Source organism: Gadus macrocephalus, chromosome 5 (assembly GCF_031168955.1).
Source record: "Gadus macrocephalus chromosome 5, ASM3116895v1".
NCBI classification, from domain to species: Eukaryota; Metazoa; Chordata; class Actinopteri; order Gadiformes; family Gadidae; genus Gadus; species Gadus macrocephalus.
In genome coordinates, this window is record NC_082386.1 from 17,662,008 (window position 1) to 17,682,248 (window position 20,241).

The 20,241-nt window shown below is 50.2% G+C and overlaps 2 protein-coding genes across 2 annotated transcripts in view; both read right to left on the reverse strand.

Annotated features, from left to right (window-relative positions):
• sos2 (son of sevenless homolog 2 (Drosophila)) overlaps window positions 1–12,636 on the reverse strand; it is a 44,114-nt gene extending 31,478 nt beyond the window's left edge. Inside the window, exon 1 of the mRNA XM_060051352.1 lies at window positions 11,635–12,636. Within this exon, the coding sequence (XP_059907335.1) occupies window positions 11,635–11,718 (84 nt within the window). The 5' untranslated portion in view covers window positions 11,719–12,636. The remainder of the gene's footprint in view (window positions 1–11,634) is intronic.
• A 1,132-nt stretch (window positions 12,637–13,768) lies between these two features.
• l2hgdh (L-2-hydroxyglutarate dehydrogenase) lies at window positions 13,769–20,237 on the reverse strand. The gene is given in 11 exon segments (XM_060051561.1): window positions 13,769–13,988; window positions 14,456–14,587; window positions 15,168–15,325; window positions 15,824–15,912; window positions 15,915–15,990; window positions 16,330–16,364; window positions 16,472–16,633; window positions 17,367–17,499; window positions 18,097–18,248; window positions 18,672–18,787; window positions 20,095–20,237. Coding segments are annotated over 11 exon segments (1,329 nt in total). The 5' UTR covers window positions 20,175–20,237; the 3' UTR covers window positions 13,769–13,792.
• Window positions 20,238–20,241: the final 4 nt, after the last annotated feature.

Here is a 20,241-nt window from a genome sequence, read left to right on the forward strand (position 1 = left end):
GGGGAGTGGAACAGATTTGTTAGGGTACATCTACACCTGGGGGGGGGGGGGGGGCGGGAGGGGTCATTAGGGTAGGGGAGACAGGACAGGGTCACTAGGGTGCATCTGCCCCTGTGGGGGAGAGAAACAGGACCACGTCACTACAGGGTTTCCTACAGCCCTTCATAGCTTAGGCGGCCGCCTAAACAACACATGCCCGCCTACTTAACTACAATGTAAAAAAAAATAATCATCGTTGTCGTTTCTTTGTAAATATTATACAAAAGTATGAAATAAAGAGTATAAAATAATCAAAACTTCATCCACTCTCTGTGTATAGATGAAGCTGCAGCACAACAGTCTGACAGCCTGCATGAAAAAATACATAAATGGTCCGGCAGGAAAAGATTTGTATCACGGTCCGGTACGGCTGATGCCACATTTCCCATCTGGGACGAATAAGAAATCACGTAATTCACCATGGGAGAAATAACAAGAAAGAATCCTTTGGTTTTTAAGGTGTGTTGTGATTGGGTCACCAAAGCCTTGGGGGCGGGTGTACCATACTCATCCAACCAATAGGCACACAGGGTTGGGGTATGATCTACTGTGAGAATGAGGCATCAGTAGGCATCAGTCGGCCCTCCCATCGCTGCCAGTCAAATCCCCCTGGATCCAACCACATTCCTCCACGGGAGACTGGTTCATGATCTAATATCCACTCTGAGGCCTTTACCGCTGCCAGAGCCAGAGGCACATTTTGAAAGGTTTGAGACCAAGAAGATGTTCTTCAACACACTTGGATGTGGAGGTTAACTTCTTACTGCCGATGGCAGAGGATGCAAAGGTGTCGCCATATGGGTGCTCAGAGGTTCAACGGTAGCATAAAAAAACGTGTATTGCAGTATTACGATGTGGTGACTGCTTCTCCCCCCCCTACAGATACGGCCCTCAGTCGTTCCCAAAGAGTCCAACGACAGCTGACGACTACACGTACTTCCATGATTCCAGATCAGTGGACGGCGCAGACAAAAGCTCTACTCTGTCAAACCGAAGCGGTCACTGGATCGGTTCAATTAAAAACAACGACGACAAACAAAAGCCATTTGAACGACACGAACGACGGCCCTCCCCCCGGTGAACAGACGCCTCTCAACCAACCGAACGTCAAGCACCACCACGACGACAGAGTGACGTCATGCGTCAAGCAGCGGTGGCTCTGCTGTCGGCGACGCAGCCCCCGCAGGGAGGCGTTGCCCAGGATCGAGACAGGAGGCGTGGTCTTTGGCAAGGCTCACGAGTGGAAACACGAGTACCACGCCGCCTCCTCCTCCTCCTCCTCCTCTTCCTCTTCGTCGTATCTGCCGTCATCAGGGCTGTGCCTTCTGCGTGGAATGCAGTCAGTTCGGATACTATTATAAGACTGGGAGGAGGAGAAAGATCTGGTGGAGAGAGGCAGAGAGGCAGAGAGGAGATGCTCGCTCGCTCTCTCTCTCTCTCTCTCTCTCAATGTCCATCCCTCATCACCACACACATACTCTCTCTATTACACACTCTTTCCCTACCACACACACACTGACACATACCACTTTCCCTGCCTCTCTCACATGCACACACACACACACACACTACACAAAAGCGCCGCTGTTCACACACACGGGTGATGGAATTGCCCTGGCGTACAGTGACGGCGCGCGTTGCCGGCGGTGACAGTGCGTTGCCCCCGGCGCACGGAATGCGAGCGCGGCAGTTGAAAGGTCGCGGCGGCGCGCAGAGCATTCTTATGCTCTGACCGACGAGTTTCACCGCACTGACGGACAGGATGTGCAGTGCACGTGCACGCACGCACGCACGCACGCACGCACACACACACACACACACACACACACACACACACACACACACACACACACACACACACACACACACACACACACACACACACACACACACACACACACACACACACACACACACACACACACACACACCTTATGGTTTATATGGAATGAGTTAAAACAGTTACAACCCAGAAAGCTCTATGAAACATGGCCAAGTGTGTTTGCAATGGAGAATACAAATCAACAAAAAAAGTTGTTTTCTTTTCTACAGACAACCAAGAAGGAGATGGCTACTCCCCAAGGGCCAACGGTGATAGTGACAGTTGTGATGTGACACACACACACACACACACAACCAATAATAGATATCAAAGCAGAAGTGTGTCCCGGGGCCGGTGGCCCGAGGGGGCCCGGCGCGGACAACATTCCTCCTGACAGCAGGGGGGGGGGGGGGGGGGGTGAGTCACCGCCGACAGAAACCAAGGGGCTTTCCTGCAGCTCGTCCAGCGTGCTCCCCGCCTACCTCGACCGCCCGAACCCAAGCGGCCCTCCGGGGCGCTAACTGGCTAGCTCTCTCTGTCAGGGACAGGAACACCAACTGATCTGTAGAGTGAGTCACTACACACACACACTTCTGTGTACGTTCTGACCAAAATAGGATGGGAAAACCCTAGAAATTTGGGTTTTGTGCAAATGACTAGTATTTCTTCTTGTTCTCGATACAGTGTGGAGAATCATATTATTATGCGCCGTCTCTGTGACTAATGTCTGTATTGAGACAATCATATAAACCACCATGATATTGGACGGGTTTGTGGTGGCAGGTTGTTTCTGTGTTGATGTACATTATCCAAATGTATTTTTCCACCCTCGTGGAAAAAAGTGACATTATACGCGTCGCAGACCTAATTAAAACGTCGAAAGTCGAAAGTCCTTCATCAAATTACGATTCTGAAAGGTGTTGGGGGGGGGGGGGGGGGGGGGTTCTAAATTGAGGGCTGAGGAGAAGCCAGGCCCGTCCTCTTGTGATAGTAAGCTATATTTACAGCGTCGCTGCAACCGGATCCCAGCGGCTGACGCACAGCCTAATGCTAATGCTGAAGCTACCGGGAGCTAGCGGACCACAACACTGCCGCGCAGCCGAGGAGATCCTTTACAGAGGGGCGTGGGGGAGTGACGGAGGGAATTGGTCTCTTCCCATTCCAAACTGTTCTTGGGCCCGTGACCCCAGTCTTCTAGGTCAGAAGCTTCTTGCCACCCCGACTTCTAACATTGATGTGCATCATGATTTGACCCATCCCCAGGCCACATGTGCCCTGTGGTATCTACGCCTTGGTGAAGTAGCGTTTTGGGGTGGTCTGCCCGTGGTAATGAATCATTACACAAGGAGCGTCCTCTACTCTTCAAAACGGTTTTAGTAAAAAATAAATACATATTTGTATATATTTCAGCACCGAAGTCCACTTCCCATGGCCCCACATGCCTGCTGTCAGGTTGGGTAACAAACTGACTGCCCCTGATGTACCTTTCTAAATGGAAGTTGGTATAAGCTGTTGAATTGCGGTCGAACGCAGCGATTTGGACAGATCCCAGTATTCACTGCGGTGTGCAGTCCTCCTCACTGAGATGAGGGGGCCATCTTTAAAGTTCTGACCGATTACAATAAGATTAGTTTGATAGGCAGCAGTGAAATGGGGGACACGTTTGAGAGGTTCTGCTTTCACTGCAGTGATCAAAGCATCGTTTTCTCCTTCCAAACATGCCCATTTAGTTTTGGTTTGGGGGACATCAGGCTGTAAGGATAGAGAGGACAGGCCTTGTGTTCTTAACGCCACCATGAGAAAGTGGTGGAGGTTTAGGTCACGAGTCATTTACAGTGAATTCCCTCTCCTGTGATAAGGCAATTGGAAAAAGTGATAAGGTACGAGCTTCGGTAACGCAGGTCATACCGATCACACATGCCTGCCGTCTGATTGGACGTACTGATACTACATATCACTTTCTGTCCAATGACAGACTGGTACTGCACGTTTGAATCAGAAGATCATAAGTACAGTAGACGGAGACCAGATAACAGAAACTATAACAACAGTAATAGTAGAAGTAAGTCTCTCCCTGATAGGACAGTAGGGCTTTGACTCCGAACTTCGTTATTCGAATATAATTCGAATATCAAAAAATAAATCAAAATTCTCACGAATATTAGGCAGCCCTTAATATTCAAACCTGTTATGGGCAAGCCAAGAGGGAGAGACGTCGGAGAACCCGACGCAGTCTATTCATAATATTGTAATGACCACGGAAGAGGCAGTGAATGAAGTATTGATTAGACAGCGATTTATTAGAAACCTAATTAACCGTTGGAACGCGCAAGACCGGTAACCATAGCAACGCGGAAGACAAACATCGCAGAGCCCTATCCAGGTCTTACTGAAGGCATTTAATGGTCAAAATATTGTTCATAAATATTCGAATATATTCTAATATTAATATTAATAAACAAGCAAACTTCTAATATGATTTTTGGGCAAAAGTCAAAGCCCTAGTAGACGTGGAGGAAAAAGTGCATCATCACTTCCTCTTTGGCACTAGGACTTCCTGACCAGCTATCCAGTGTTGCATATAGGAGGTCAACTGAGGTGACGGGGAGCATTTTAATAGCAGCAGCACAAATGAGGGTTGAACCCTAAACACGTTCTTCATTTAAAACATGACCACATAAGAGTTGATCAGTACATCACTGATGAGCCATTTAGGAGTCGCATTATTCCAGAGTGATTTTGTTCAAGGACCAAGTAAGGGGGATGGTTTTCATGCTCAAGGAAGCCTACAGGAAGTCTACGAACTTCGTGGATCGAACCCATTCCAGCTTGGCTCGGAGACAAACCAACTCCCCCACAACACTAAACTGTTAGATGGTTTGGTGTATCTACACAGAGTAGATCAGCGTCATCATTTCTACAACACCAGACGACGACAACGAATACAGTGTTACACGGTGCACACCGTCTGTACGGAAAGCAACCGGTTTGGTTCTCTTTCGGTGGATGGTGTGGTTCGAGTCCTGAGTTTCTGTCTAAGAGCATCCCCTGCCCCAAATGTCACCCGTCTCTGGGATAGGTGTTGGCACGCCCAGTCCCGAGCGAGCGTCCCCTGTCCCCAGAGTGGATGCTCCAGATGTCCCAGGTTTCACCTGTCCCCTGTCCCAAAGGTCAAAAGGTGTCCCCTGTCCCAAAGGTCAAAAGGTGTCCCCTGTCCCAAATGTCCCAGGTGTCACCTGTCCCAGGTGTCACCTGTCCCAGTTGTCACCTGTCCCCTGTCCCAGTTGTCCCCTGTCCCAGTTGTCACCTGTCCCCTGTCCCAGTTGTCACCTGTCCCCTGTCCCAGTTGTCACCTGTCCCAGTTGTCACCTGTCCCAGGTGTCACCTGTCCCAGGTGTCACCTGTCCCAGGTGTCACCTGTCCCAGGTGTCACCTGTCTCTGGAACAGAGAATGACCCCCGGGCTGTAAAGCCAGAGGTGGCTCCCAGAGGGCTGCTACGCTGAACAGTGGCCCAGATGCGTCTTGATCGTGTGTAAGACGAGCCGGGCGTCAGGTGGATCCCTGGACGCCACGTCTGAGCGGCTCGGGTTCGACCGACACGGCTCCATTAAGGAGCAGGTCTGGTGCACAGGGAGTCCCAGGGAGCCAACACACACACACACACACACACACGCTCACGTGTACACACACACAAAAGGCGTGTACACACACACAAAGGCGTACACACACACACACTTTAATTGGAAACCCAATATGTCTAGAATAAAAGCCGTATCACAGTGATGAATCAGGACGAACCACCAGGTGAAAGGTTGATCGTATCACATCATGCAAATCACGTCTGCTTCATGAATGGCCATACTGCATTGAGTGGCATGCACTGTGTGCAGCCAGTTCACAGACAGACAGGCTATGGTGCTATAGCACTTAAAGCATCCATTAATGGTACGTGTGTCAACGTGCCTCTGCAGGCTCCGCCATGTTTAATGCGTGGAACACGTGGTCTGTATAGAGACTACTACTGTACTGAGCACTACGATTACTACACCTTCATGTCACAACACTTCCATGCCCGCTACTACTAGGTCACCTGCCTGCCTACTATTAGTTATACAACCATCAACCGGTACTGCATCCTGAATACAGAAGCAAATACTACCCGCGTGTGTGTGTGTGAGTGCCGTGCGCGTACGTGCATGTGTGTGTTTAGCATGGGGTAGGACACGCCGCTAGAACCTGAGTGGCCCCGGGCTGAAATACCCTCCGCACTGTGTGACCGGTCCGCGGCCTCCTAATCTACAGTACATAATCCTGTCATAATCCAGATTAGGTTGGTGGTATATCATGGCTGCTTTAGCAGAACCAAAGAGCTTTTGATAGCATTTCACAGCTAAACCTGGTCAACTCTGATTGGATTAGCATTCATGATGTGCCCACAATAATCTTTGTTGTGTTTCTGATTGTATTCTTCTTTTGAATAATACTGCTGCAATAAAAAAGACAGTTAACAATATAATTGAACGATGAAAGCTAGCCACTGTAATAAAATTGGTGCGTAGGTCTGTAGCCGACGCACTCTCCCACGGTTAGTTCTGATATTGCTGTACAGCATGAACAGTGAGGAAGCAAGGAGAGAGAGCAAGATGCAACAAAGGAAAGGCCTCAGGAGACGAGGGTGAAAAGCCGCCTCAGAACACCAAGAGAACCGGTTCAGTCACTGGGTTCTGCTGCTCGGTGTGTGTGTGTGTGTGTGTGTGTGTGTGTGTGTGTGTGTGTGTGTGTGTGTGTGTGTGTGTGTGTGTGTGTGTGTGTGTGTGTGTGTGTGTGTGTGTGTGTGTGTGTGTGTGTGTGTGTGTGTGTAATTTAATTGATTACTCTTCTGTCTGTGTGGCATGGAGATTCGCCAGGGTCAGGTTGCAGGTAGTGTGCACGTGTGTGCATGCATGCATGTATAGTGTGTGCGTGTGGGGTGGGGTGGGGGGTGTGTGTGTGTGTGGGGGGGGGTGTTATCAAACCCAAGCATGTGTCACCGACTGTGATTCATAGTATGACATCATCGGCCATTACAACCAGACTGTCTGGGGAAGCAGAGGGCAGAGGTCAACTCAAACAACACACACACACACACACACACAACGTACGTCACCCAGAGAGCAAAAGACCTGCGCACACGACCAGCATGCGCACATGCCCACCCACAAAGAGACAAAGACAAAGCAGACACACACATACACTCACATGCACTAGTACCCCCCCCCCATACACACACACACACACACCACATGTGCACAAAGGACACATTTGAAAACAGAACCCAGCCTTAACCACACTCACACACTCACATCCCAGTATAAATGTCACTGAGTTGGTCAGAAATAACCCCGTCAGGCCAGCCTGACACAGTGACCTTCTGCCTGGGTCAACCATGCTTCTCAGTCCCAGTAAAGGACCAGTGTTGGCTCCCAAACACTGGTCCTTGACTTGGACAGAGGGGAGGGGAGGGGGGCTGGGAGAAGCCCTAATCTGGGGTCCAGCTGTGAAGTCCTGCTTTGTCTCCAGGACGGTTGAGCGGTTGGACGGGTGGAACGCAAACAAGGAGGAAGAGTACGCTGCCCAATCAGCCATTACCAAATCAATCATCGATCGTCAATCATCAATCAATCAAAAGGTTAAATATCAAGCTAGCTGAACACACTATATATATCAACATAGCTTGGCGATGTGTCAACACAACCGGGGGTTCGTACAACTCGACAATATTTCAATATCGATAGGTATTACAAAAAAAATGCACAAATACTAACGACGCTCTTCCGAGAGTCCCTAATGTCGGTACAATCGAGACCTTATGATTGAGCATTCCTCAACGCCCATGGAGTAGATGACGATGATTAATCTGGCGTCTCTCGTCACCTCGTATGTAATCGACTGAGATTACAGTGATAATGAGGCCTCTTCTATATAGCCTTACCGGTTTGAGGTCTTTCAACTGAGACTCTGGAAGCTGCCTTTCTGTTTTCGTACCGTTTCATAGTAGTACTAATGACATAACAATATTCAAGATCTGGCTTTCTCACGTCAGTAGCAAAGTGTCTTCGCTACATCTACTCTTAAAGCCCAAAGCGCTGATTTGCCGATTAATCAATCGTTTGTTTTTCGGATGAACGGATTATTTAGTCTATAAAACCTCATAAATAAGGAAAAGGTCCATTAAGAGTCACTAGGGCATGAAGGGTTGTCTTTCTATTGGCTCGCTTTGTCTGACAAGCAGTCAAGACCAACAAAAGTATCCCATGACCTGAAACAGAACCACAATCCCCCAAATAATTAGACACAATATTTCCATAAGGCATAAGCAGAAAGTTTGATGACTGTACATATTAATAAATGGCTATTATGATTCCTGGACCTCATGCAATAATTGAGTTACCATGATGACTTTTCTATTACACCAAGCAATAACTTACACAACTCAATCATTTAGAATAAACATGTCCAAGTATCAAGCCACAGACATAAAACCAAACAGAAAAGCATGAGCCAGGCCAATAATAGTGATGACATCACCCGAGGACTAAAACTACGATGCCTATGCTAGCTCAGAATAGGCTTCTTTACAGCCGTAGTAACACAGAACTATATTGCTCACAGCATTAGTTCATAGCACTAGCTAGCACTGAACCATATTAGCGCATAGCTCTTGCTGGCTAAGAGACGCAAAAGATCAAAGCCCTGGCTAGCTCAGAGCTATATAGCTTGCATACCCCTGGCCTTATTAGCCCCGAGACGGTGGTTTCAAGCGACAAACCAGTAAGAATCTGAACAAGCTATTATTAAACAGTGATGTGGCACTCTGTCCTAGTCTTAAACACAATGCTGGGGATGGCAGGGACACACACAGAGAGAGAGAGAGACAGAGAGACAGAGTGTGTGTGTGTGTGTGTGTGTGTGTGTGTGTGTGTGTGTGTGTGTGTGTGTGTGTGTGTATAAGTGTTTACATTGCCCATGTTAAGACCGGCAGGGACCCCTATAAAAAGACACAATAAAGATATTGGAGAAGTGGAAAACTACGATGTCAAGTCTGACACACAAAGCGTGTGGAGTTAAGTAACGCGAGCGAAACCCGCCAACTGCCAGCAAGGCTTCAGACGGAGGCCTTGTGAGAAAGTGAGAGAGACAGAGACAGAGAGAGTCAGAGAGAGACAGAGACAGAGACAGAGACAGAGAGAGAGAGAGAGAGAGAGAGAGAGAGAGAGACAGAGAGAGAGACAGAGAGAGAGACAGAGAGACAGACAGAGAGACAGACAGACAGACAGAGGCTGGGAGTGAGAGGGGAGCAGTGAAAAACAGCAAGTCACAGTCAGTCAAAACCATAACAAAAGTCTCTTGCGTCAATCAGAGAAAGGTTTTCCCCCCCGGGGCGTCTTGTGAAACAAGTTGAGACAATGGGAGCTCTCCGCCACGACCCACCAGCTGCTGCCTCGGTTTCACCGACTCATCGTCGTCCTCCTCGTCAACGACAGCACAGCTCTGCCACTCGCGCATCAATCACGTACCCTGACGTCCTCCTCCTCTGTTGTCGTTGTTGTTGTTGTTGTTGTTGTTGTTTACAGAGCGTTTATTACAGGCCACTCTCTACACCGGCTTCTGTGCCCCTCTCCCCAGAAACACACCGTCGGGACGCAGAGGGCTCGATCACCGTGACGAGGACGTCCGACGCAGAAGATTGATTCCACCTTAACCACACAGCTAGCCCCAGGGTGGCAACTGGCTAGTAGCTCTGTCTGACAACGGGGGGGGGGGGGGGAGGGGAATCTTGTATCTGTCACCAGTACTGCCACTGGTTTACAAAATAGATACAGCCTTAGTATTCATCCCAAACCCACGTTTTTTTTATACATTCAGATGTTATGTAACTTTCCAGAAGTAGTGGACGGGGCACCTTTAACATGCTTGCATGTGTGCACACACTCAGAGGGGGCAGAGGCACTCTGTCTGCACACGTACTGGTGGAGGAACACGCTTCCAAAGACCAATGAGAAAAGACCCAGCGAGCTCCATGCGTCGGAACAGACGTAGCGTCGGTGTATGCTCTCGGCAAACACTGCACACAGGGCTGGGAGACCTCCTCCAACGAGCACGGAGCGAAGGCTTGTGTGAGCAGGGGGGGGGGTGCGAAGCCAACCACACAACGCCAGACTAGCGTCCCTCTTCTAGAGCCACAGTGGACGTTCAACAGACGCCAGCCGCGACATGAACATCCCAGGCCGCTCAGGCCTGACCTCCCTGAACACACAGACCTATAAAAGCTCTCGGGAGCCTTTCAAGTCTTCCCAGACTGGCTACAAACGGAGACAAATATACAGCGGCGGTGGTGGTTCCCAGCCAAACACTTAGGGAGTATTACCCCCCCCCCCCCTGACAACCAGTTCTTAAAGGGGAAAGAGCATGCATGCCTTGTTGTGTGTCGTCTAACGCCAGCATAAGGAGGAATAGGATTTAGTGGGCGAGTGAGTGAGAGAGAGTGTGTGTGTGTGAGTGTGTACACATTTTTGAAGAAGTGCGGTGGTCCAACGTGTTGAAAGGGAACACCCTGTGGTGGTGAGGTAAGATGAGGTTGGATGTCACACTGCGTGATGAAATCACATTCATATCGAAAGACCGGAGGGGAAGGAGTAGGATAAGGAACTATTTTAGCCGCAGTAATTCTCATCTGCTTTCTACTGAATGTGAAAGCCAAGAAGGGGTTTGGGTCCAATACAAAAAAACGGAGGTGCCTCAATGGCAGTGATTGGACGAAGCCATCTTAAGGAGGTCGGCCTTTTGGGGGCACTTCTGTCTGAATGCCATTTAGTTCCAGACGAAGACAATCATGTCACCTTAAACTTGAAACATGGTTACATATGTGTGTACACATTCTAATTGTCGGCATGAGAGTTTGAAAGAGTCAAATGTATAAGGAAGTGTATTGTTTTTTTCGATGCAAAAGATCCGGTGAATATCTGACTGAAAACGGTTGATAATGAGCTTGGGTGGTCTGAGTGAACGTCTGCAAATCACTTCTTACATAAGTTTGTTTAGAGGGGTGCCCTCACCGCACCAATATGGCGGCGTCGGGACGCCAACATAGGAGCTGCCAATGCGGCATCCACTTTTCCATATGCACGGTTTCGGTACAGTTATCCATTTCGTCACCGCGACAACGAACTCTGTGTACCCTACCCCAAACACATCACCCCTGTCACAGTTCAACAGGTTCCTCGGTGGGAACTCACCGCATAGCCGTGCGTGTTGTTGTGCGTTAAGAAAGGGCTGAACTCTTAAACTTTCTGTCTATCAAACACTTTTGAACCACGGGATGGTCGTTGTAGAAGCGTACACAAAATCTACGTACTTCCTCAAAATAAAAAGGAGGAAAACAATTAAAACGGAAACCGGGCGGACGACTGACAAGAGAAACCAGGCGATAAAAAGACAACACAATGTCCCGGAGAAGCGGCTCCTGTCACTCCGGGCTATAGATGTGTGCGGCGGTCATCATAATGTCTGGGTGCTTGAGAGGATGCCTGGATGTCTGGAGTACAACTGTTACACAATACACAACACAGTAATACAACACCTCTCTATAAGTGTGTTTAACCCCCCTCCGCACTATCCATATCACCATGTCCTGAAGACCTGTTTACAGTGTTGACAGGGTCCCCCCTGGCCCCAGCTCCACATTATTATCGACCGATCGTCGGGGGGATGGTGGTGGTGGATGAAACATTACCTTTCGCAACGCTTGCACAAAGAGGCCTCTCCATTTGTGACTGTTCTCGTCACTCGAGAAGTCATATATGTGTTGAGGCTGCATGGCTGTGGCCGTGGTCCTGGGTGGGCTGTCAGCATCGGCCCCGGGTGAGACTCCTTGTGGGTGGGTGCGTCCAGGCACGGCGAGGGAAAGTCAACCAGCTCGCTGGCACGGAAAACCACCGTGTCGCTGAATCCGAACACGTCGAAGGGGGTCGACTGGCAAGAGAACGACGGCTACATATGTACACGCACATGCATGTAGAGCCTGTGTCCCGCTAGCCGGAGCGGCTAGCCCCGCCGCTGTAAACACAGCGACGCGGCGGATGCTAGCGTAGGGGAGCTAGCTCGTTAGCCAATAACAATGTTGCTAAATGTGATGTGTGCGCTGCTGTGGCGCTAGCGGACGACGTTAGTGGGCTAGCGGACGACGCGCAGACGTTCCCTTCACTTCAATGTCATGTCACACAACACACGGACACACGATAGTTTACCCGCTGGCGTGTAGACGTATCGCCACTACGCAGAAATACGCCAAGTACGGCTACAGGCCGACACCTGTAACGTTAGCAGGGCTAAGTTGGATTAGCCTGCTAACTGCTGCTGCTGCTACAGGCTGCCGCTGGCCTCGGTGCGCTCCGAGTTATGTTGTGGCACACGACCCGTTCGCTTCCACGGAAAGCACACTTTCTCCGCCGTCCTTTACTCCGAATTCACTCATCTTCGCGGTAGCAGTCGATCGCGCGGTTCCGCGTAAAATCCAAGGATCGGGCAGTGCGACGCATGACCGTCCGCGGAGGTTCGGTGATGAAGCCCGGCCGAATGTTTTTTTTTTTTTTTGGTGTAGTTTCTCAAGTCGATGATGTTCGCACCAACTCTCTGACGGCCTTCCTCCCTTCGCTCCCTGGCGGCTCACTGTGCGCCCTGCGCAGCCAGCCTTCCAACTGCTGTCACGCACTGCGCGTCGGCGTGACTCCGGACACATTGAACGGAGGAGAAGAGAGCTCTATTGTGGTCCGCCAGGCACGTCTCCGTTATACTGTAAAAATAGTATTGATAATTGTCTGTTTCATAAGTATATTTATTATGGAATTATTTGTGTAAAGGGAAGATTCGTGTATTAGTGCGGAAACAAACCTACTACGAGCCATGCTGGGAAATTGTTTTAATTTTCAGGAATACCAATATCAAAAGCATATAAAAATACAAGGTAGAGGTTATAAAGCTAAAAAATATATATTTTTTACCCTCATAGATTTGTGTCTGTAGGTCGCCCTCTAGCGGACATTATTTGTAAAAGCAGTTATTCATTTAAATTGCATTATCCTACCAAGACCACCAAAAGGCGGCCAAACGGTTACACATCAAGTAGTGCTGAAACCACAACATTCGTGACATTTTTCATTTATGAAATAGCATCGTCATGATTCACAGACCAGATTCCAAGAGCAGTTCTATACTGTAAACATTAAAAGCAAGAGTCACTCAGGCCAATCAACAACAAAAGGCAACATAACTGTGAATTACTAATATGTACAGCACCGCGAAAAATCTAAAAAGCAACCACTAAACACCTCTCAATAAAGTAGAGGTGGGACCAGATTTTATCGATGTGTTGGAGTGTCTCTCCCCTCTCTTCCCCCCCCCCCCCCTACAGGTTGAAGCGTCTCTCCCCCTCTACCTTCCTCCCTCTCTCTCCCCCCTACAGGTCGAAGTATCCCTCCCCCCTCTCTCCCCCCTACAGGTCGAAGTATCCCTCCCCCCTCTCTCCCCCAACAGGTCGAAGTATCCCTCCCCCTCTCTCTCTCCCCTCCCACCCCCTCCCTCTCTCCCCCCCTACAGGTCGAAGTATCCCTCCCCCCCTCCCTCCCCCCTACAGGTCGAAGTATCTCTCTCCCCCCTCCCTCTCTCTTCCCCCTCTACAGGGCGAAGCGTCCCTCCCCCCTCTCTCTCTCTCCCCCTCTCTCCCCCCTCCCTCTCTCTCCCCCCCCTACAGGGCGAAGCGTCCCCCCCCCCTCTCTCTCTCTCTCTCTCCCCCTCTCTCCCCCCTCCCTCTCTCTTCCCCCTCTACAGGGCGAAGCGTCCCTCCCCCCTCTCTCTCTCTCCCCCTCTCTCCCCCCTCCCTCTCTCTCCCCCCCCTACAGGGCGAAGCGTCCCTCCACCTCGTCTGCGATCATCTCCCCGATGGCGAGGGAGGAGGTGGCGGCGGGGGAGGGGGCGTTGCGGACGTGCAGCACGCGGCTGGCCACGTCGCCCACGCCGCCGTCGAACACAAAGTCGTCCACAAGGTTCCCCTCGCGGTCCAGCGCCTGGGCCCTCACCCCGGCCGGGCCCCTGGGGAAACAATTCATGAGTTAACACATGTTGGTAATTATGGTTATGAAATATTAAATAATTTATCTAAAATTATGTTGTTGTCAATAGTGATTTTCTTAAATCAAATAGGGTATATGTCTAGACATATTCAAGAGAATACGTTACACATTTCTGCCCATGGGACTGCACCTTTGCTAGTCTACTTCACACACACACACACACACACACACACACACACACACACACACACACACACACACACACACACACACACACACACACACACACACACACACACACACACACACACACACACACACAGTTGGATCCATGTGCGGCCCATCTTAGACGGGTGGTATAATATGATGATTGTAATATCCGGCGTGAGGGAGGTAAGTGGTGCTGCCAGCTGTATAGTATGGGTAGCTCGTCTATGAGTTCCTGTGCCAGCGGACAATGTGTTGTAGACCAGCGGCAGGTTTTACCGCAGCACGTCGCTGAGGGAGATCTCTGGGATGTATCTCTGCAGCAGTTTGACCTGGGCGCCGATGAACACCCCGCGGTACATCTCCCCAAGGCCGTACCGGAGGTTCTTCAGAACCAGTCTCTGAAGGCCCCTGGCAGACACACAAACATCGCTTTTATATTTGGTATGTGGGTTGACTTTAAAAGGGTCAGTCGTTAAGATAAAAGTGTTATTATACGAGTGGAGAAAGGTAGAAATGCCCAAGCCAACCTAAGGCGTTAGTGAGTGAAATGCGTTTTGTTTTTTTACAGTGTATGGCTCTGTATGAGACTATTTGATTCTATTTTTAAACGGCAGGTACACATGAGGAGTGTAGAGGGAGGGGCACTTTGTTTGCTTCAAACTCGGCTCTTTTCTACTCTCTCTCCTTACAACTCATGATTTGTAGAATCGAAGGACATCTGTCAGTTAGTAGACGCTCTGATCCAAAGTGACCCGCCGTGAACTGAGATGCATGTTATTGTGTTTGGGGCAGGCTGGAGACACGGCGAATCGAACCCCTGGTACCTTTCGGTCAAGAGTCAAACCCCTACACTATCCTAATGACACATCGGCATCGCTCGGCCAACACGCTAGTGGCCGATGTCACCGATCCGCCCATTACCGAAGCACTTTCCAGATGAAGGACGGCACGGTGAGCTAAGACACGCTAAACATCCCCGCTCGTGTACCTGAAGGAGAGGGCATCTCCAAAGTCGCGCAGGTTAAAGTCAAACAGCTTGTATCCCTCTCTCTTGAAAGCCAGCACTGCGTTGGGCCCCAGCCAGATGCTGCCATCCATCCGCGGGGTGAAATGCACTCCGAGGAAGGGAAACCGGGGGTCAGGGACCTGCGGGGAGAGGGCAGCGGGACCACGATGAGACGGGCCACGGAGCTGTGGCCTTGACCCCCCCCCCCCCCCCCCCCCCCACAGCCACTCCCAGTGACGGGTCAACAGGTCAACTTCCCGGTTCACTCCCCGTCACTGGGAGTGGCTGTGGCAGGTCAAGGCCACATAGCTATGTGGCCTTGACCTGCCACAGCCACTCCCAGGGACGGGTCAACTTTAGATCCACACACAGAGGAGTCCGTCTGATGGTGGGCCAACGGTCTGAGGAGGCGGGGTTTGACCATCCAACCGATGGAAATACCTTTTTATAAAAGGGACACTTTGAGAGCTGAGGAGGGTTAGCTGGTCAATCGTTTGTTTGGGGTTTACCTGAATCCATTAAGCTCTTTAAGTATGCATTTAGTATTAAACTCTTAATCTATGAAAGGAAATCTATTCAACTCTAACATATTAAACTCTAAAATATCCCCCCCCCAGGCCGCCGGTCCAGGTACTCACAGGGTAGATGTTTCCCTTCACCAGGTAGTGTTTGTCGGGCTTCAGGACCAGGTAGTCCCCCCTGAAGGGCACGATGCGGGGCTCTGGCTGCAGCCCGAGATCTGGGAGAGGCGGTCCGAGTGGAGCCCCCCGCAGGTGAGCACGTAGCGACACCTCACCTCCTCCCCCTGGGGACACACACAGGGTCGTCATGCCGACCGAAAGAGATGGAATGAGATCAACTTAAAAAAGGACCTCAGATGGGAATATTGGAACCATGCATGCTCTCGCTCTCTCTCTCTCTCTCTCTCTCTCTCTCTCTCTCTCCTCTCTCTCTCTCTCTCTCTCTCTCTCTCTCTCTCTCTCTCTCTCTCTCTCTCTCTCTCTCTCTCTCTCTCTCTCTCTCTCTCTCTCTCTCTCTCTCTCTCTCTCACACTCACACTCACACTCACACTCACACTCACACTCACACTCACACTCACACTCACACTCACACTCACACTCACAAACACAAACACAAACCTTACCTTTTTGGCTCTGATTGCTATTGGATATTTCAGTCCTGAAAATAAAACAAAGCAGGAAGATGATCCATAATCCGATGCAACCACAAAGAGCCATGACTCTCGTGTCCGTCACTCGCTGATACTCGGTGCCCCCGGGCCGTACCTTCACTGCTTCCTGCCGCGCTCTCATTGGCCATGGCGATGTCATTCACCTCGTAGTTCGTCACCACCGTCCCGCCCGCCTCCTCGAAGTCGGCGCCGTAGGAGAGCGCCACCCGGCGCCAGTCCACGATGCCGGTGTAGGGGGAGTCCAGCGCCATGACCCCTGCAGAGAACACAGGCAGTATCTACCCTCGCTCTAGCTCTCTGACAACCTCTGGTTTGGTGCGGACCAAGAGAAGCTTCCGGTTAAAGAAGCGTCCCCATTTAATATTCACCATCTCACCAGCCTGCCCGGTCCTGCACGGCAGCATGGGGTACCGTGTCCTGGGTCATTACCGGCAGACTTTACAGTAAAAACCAGCTTCAACACCACCACCCTGAGTCCTTTATCACGAGGAGCCCAGAAACACCACCTCGGTGGAGGGTGGCACTAGCTCGTGGGCATTTGCTACAGTGATTAGGAGAACTTGAGGAGTGCCTCGGGATGGGAAACTATTTTGAAGCAGATTTTATTTGCCAAGATGGGGAAACTGAATGTCTGGTTGTCGGTGTCTCGTAGTCTAGACCCCTGAGGGCTCTGTGTGTGCATGACACAAAAAACAATAATACAAATCAAAGATAAATAAATAGTTATCTTTATATTTCATGAGTGACTGCGGGTTCAAAAGGTTACGGCTCAATTCACCTTAAGAATGAAGGACCGGACACCATTCTCCACGAGGACATAACTAATACAAAGACCTCCTCACAGCTCCTTACCGGGAGGGGGTCCTCTGTGGGACCCCTACCCTGAAGAGGACACCACCCCGTACCGTATCGGGGAGGGGGTGGGACTCTTACCCTGAAGAGGACACAACCCCGTACCGTAGCGGGGAGGGGGGGGGGCGGGACTCTTACCCTGCAGTAGGGCTCCCGCTCCCGGATGCCCTTGGCGTCCAGGATGCTGAGGTCCCGGACGTTGTTCTGCAGGCCGCGCTCGTACAGCGCCCGCAGCCGGGGCACCTCCTCCTGGTCCACCGCCACGATCAGCTGACAGGGAACACACGTCACCACACGGCCGGCATCACGAGTAAGGACGTCTTATTCAGGGTAACGGGAAAAAGGTAGACCGTGGGCATCTGGGATCCAAGGCCTGAACCATCAGCTGGGGGGGTCAGAAGCCATGACCACCACTACCTGACCCTTAAAAGGGGTGATGACATGCCACCAGGTGTGAGTGGGATTAGCCGTTACAAGCCGTTTGAAAATCGTCCCTTCCCTGTGGCTTAGTGACATCACAAGTGGGCGTGTGCACCTAGATGTACGCTGGATAGCTCCGTCTACCAGCGTACCCAGCGGACTGCAGCAAATGTTGCTCATCTATCCGTCATACATCGGTGGACACGGCCACTTCTGATACTCACTAAAACACACGAAAGTGCGATTTTTACAAACAGCTTGCAATGGCTAATCACACTCACGGGTGGATCCCCTGTGCGTTGCTTTGGATAAAACCTCATCTGCCCGACAACTAAACCGTAAACTAGACATTATGGGACAGTGGAGGGCCGCATTGGAAGGTCCTGTCCGACAGTTGTGTGGACTTCTAACCTAAGGGGGGGGTGGGGGGAGTGTGGTGAGGCTGACCTTTCCACATCTCTTATAGGGCAGGCCCTTCCGGTCGCAGTAGTCGTAGGCCAGCGTTGCGCCTCGCACGCAGAGACGGGCCTTCAGAGACCCCGGCGTGTAGTAGATCCCGCTGTGGATCACGCCGCTGTTGTGGCCGCTCTGGTGGAGGGCTGGTGGTGGTGCGGACAGACGGGTGGACAGATAAGAGGACAGAGTCAAACTATGGATAGACAGTCTTGTACAGGTGGGGCAGACAGACAGGTGGACAGACAGGAGAACAGACAGTCAAACTATATGTTGATACACAGGTACAGGTGGTGCAGACAGACAGGTGGACAGACAGTCAAACGACAGACAGAAAGAACACACAGGGACCAGCCCTTCCAAAACTACACACAGTGGCTGTTCCTTAGCAACACACAGTAACCAGTCCATAGCAACAGTATGCACACGGCGACCGGCCCTAGGCAACAGTACACACGGTGACCTGTCCCTTGGCAACCAACACGCGGCGACCGGCCCTTAGCAACAGGACCCACGGTGACGTTCCTTAGCAACAGTACACACGGTGACGGGTCCTTAGCAACACTCACACAGCTCCTGCTCCTTCTCTAGCAGGACGAAGCGGAGGGAGGGGTGTCGGAGGATGAGCTCCCTCGCCGTTGCCAGGCCAACGATGCCGGCCCCCACCACCGCAACGTCGTAGGAGCTGGAAACACACAGGGGTCAGAGGTCAGGGGTCAGGGGTCAACGTTAGAAAGGAGGAAGAGGAAAAGACAAGAGACTCGATTTTCTGTTATTGATTCAATATTTATAAAGGTTATAAAAGGTGTTTTTAAGTTTGCAAGGGTCTTCTAATTTGTTTAGGAAATCTTATTTTGGCTCTTATTTTGAAAGTCCTTCAGTATTTATTCAGAGCCACAGGAGTGGTGTCTTTCCAACACCAGATATCATCATACTGGCTGACCCTGGTATGGTGAGGTTCACACCAACAGTCTCACCAATGAAAGGCAGACGAAGTGAGCAAAGGAGGAAATGCCCCACGTTAGAGAAGTATGAGAAACAGGGTTATCGTCAGGATTCTTTGGTTCTGGGCAATAATCTCCCATGTGATTTACAGATGCTGCTTCGATAATAACAGTGTAATAGTATGAATAAATAACATAAGGAAATGGCAACATTTACTCTACTAATACAATGTATAATATTAATTATACCAACCAAGGCCCCCTTTCCAATGCACATCTCTCAACCGGCTAGACTTGCTAGGACCCGTTTTTCTTTTATTGTTCGACAGGATTTAATAATAGTATTTAGCCTAATGGGGACGTGTAACATGATCTGGTTCTCATACGAACAGTCTGCTTTAAGCAGAATAGAAGACAGAATATAACCGTCACGTCAACACATCCTTGTACAGCAACTCCAATAAACGTTCTGAGCCTAATTAAACACATATGAAGCACACATTCTTTTCTGACTGCACAATTCTTTTATGATACCAACTTGTACTCCGACCAAAGAGATTTCAGCTTGTCAAAGTTGATTCGTTGTCAGCTTTCAGCTTGTCAAAGTTGTTTCGACTAATTTAATGCGAATTATGCACACTAGCAATGTGCATAATAACTCTATCACCATGGTTTGATTGAATCATAAATAACCTTTATATAGATGTTTGTTGTGGTTATTTATTGGCAGAAACCAAATCGTGCTGGAAGTTATCCAAACAGCATGTCTAACCCGAGTTAATAAGGGACACAGATGTGATGATTTGCTGAAAAGGTTACGCAACATGACCGTCGTGGTAGTGTCCTTGACGCAGATCCTTCGCGTTTGCAGACGTTTGTTATCGGCTTTACGTTATCGGCGATCAGCTCGAAACCTGTCAGGCGATCGATCAACCCGAATCAACGGGCGAATGTCGCTCCTCAGAACTTCATGGCTGTGTACAGGAAACATTTACCACTACAAGTACACTCGCTGTGTACTTTCTTCTGAATGTACAGGAGCACTTACCTGTGGAGATATCTGGCGGTCGTGCTGTGCGGCGCTCTGGGCTTCGCAGCGCCCACAACAGAGACCAGAACTCGGATCATGTTCCCGGTGTTGTAACGCGACCCTGGAGCTACCGCTTACCATTCATCACATGAATGAACAGGCGGT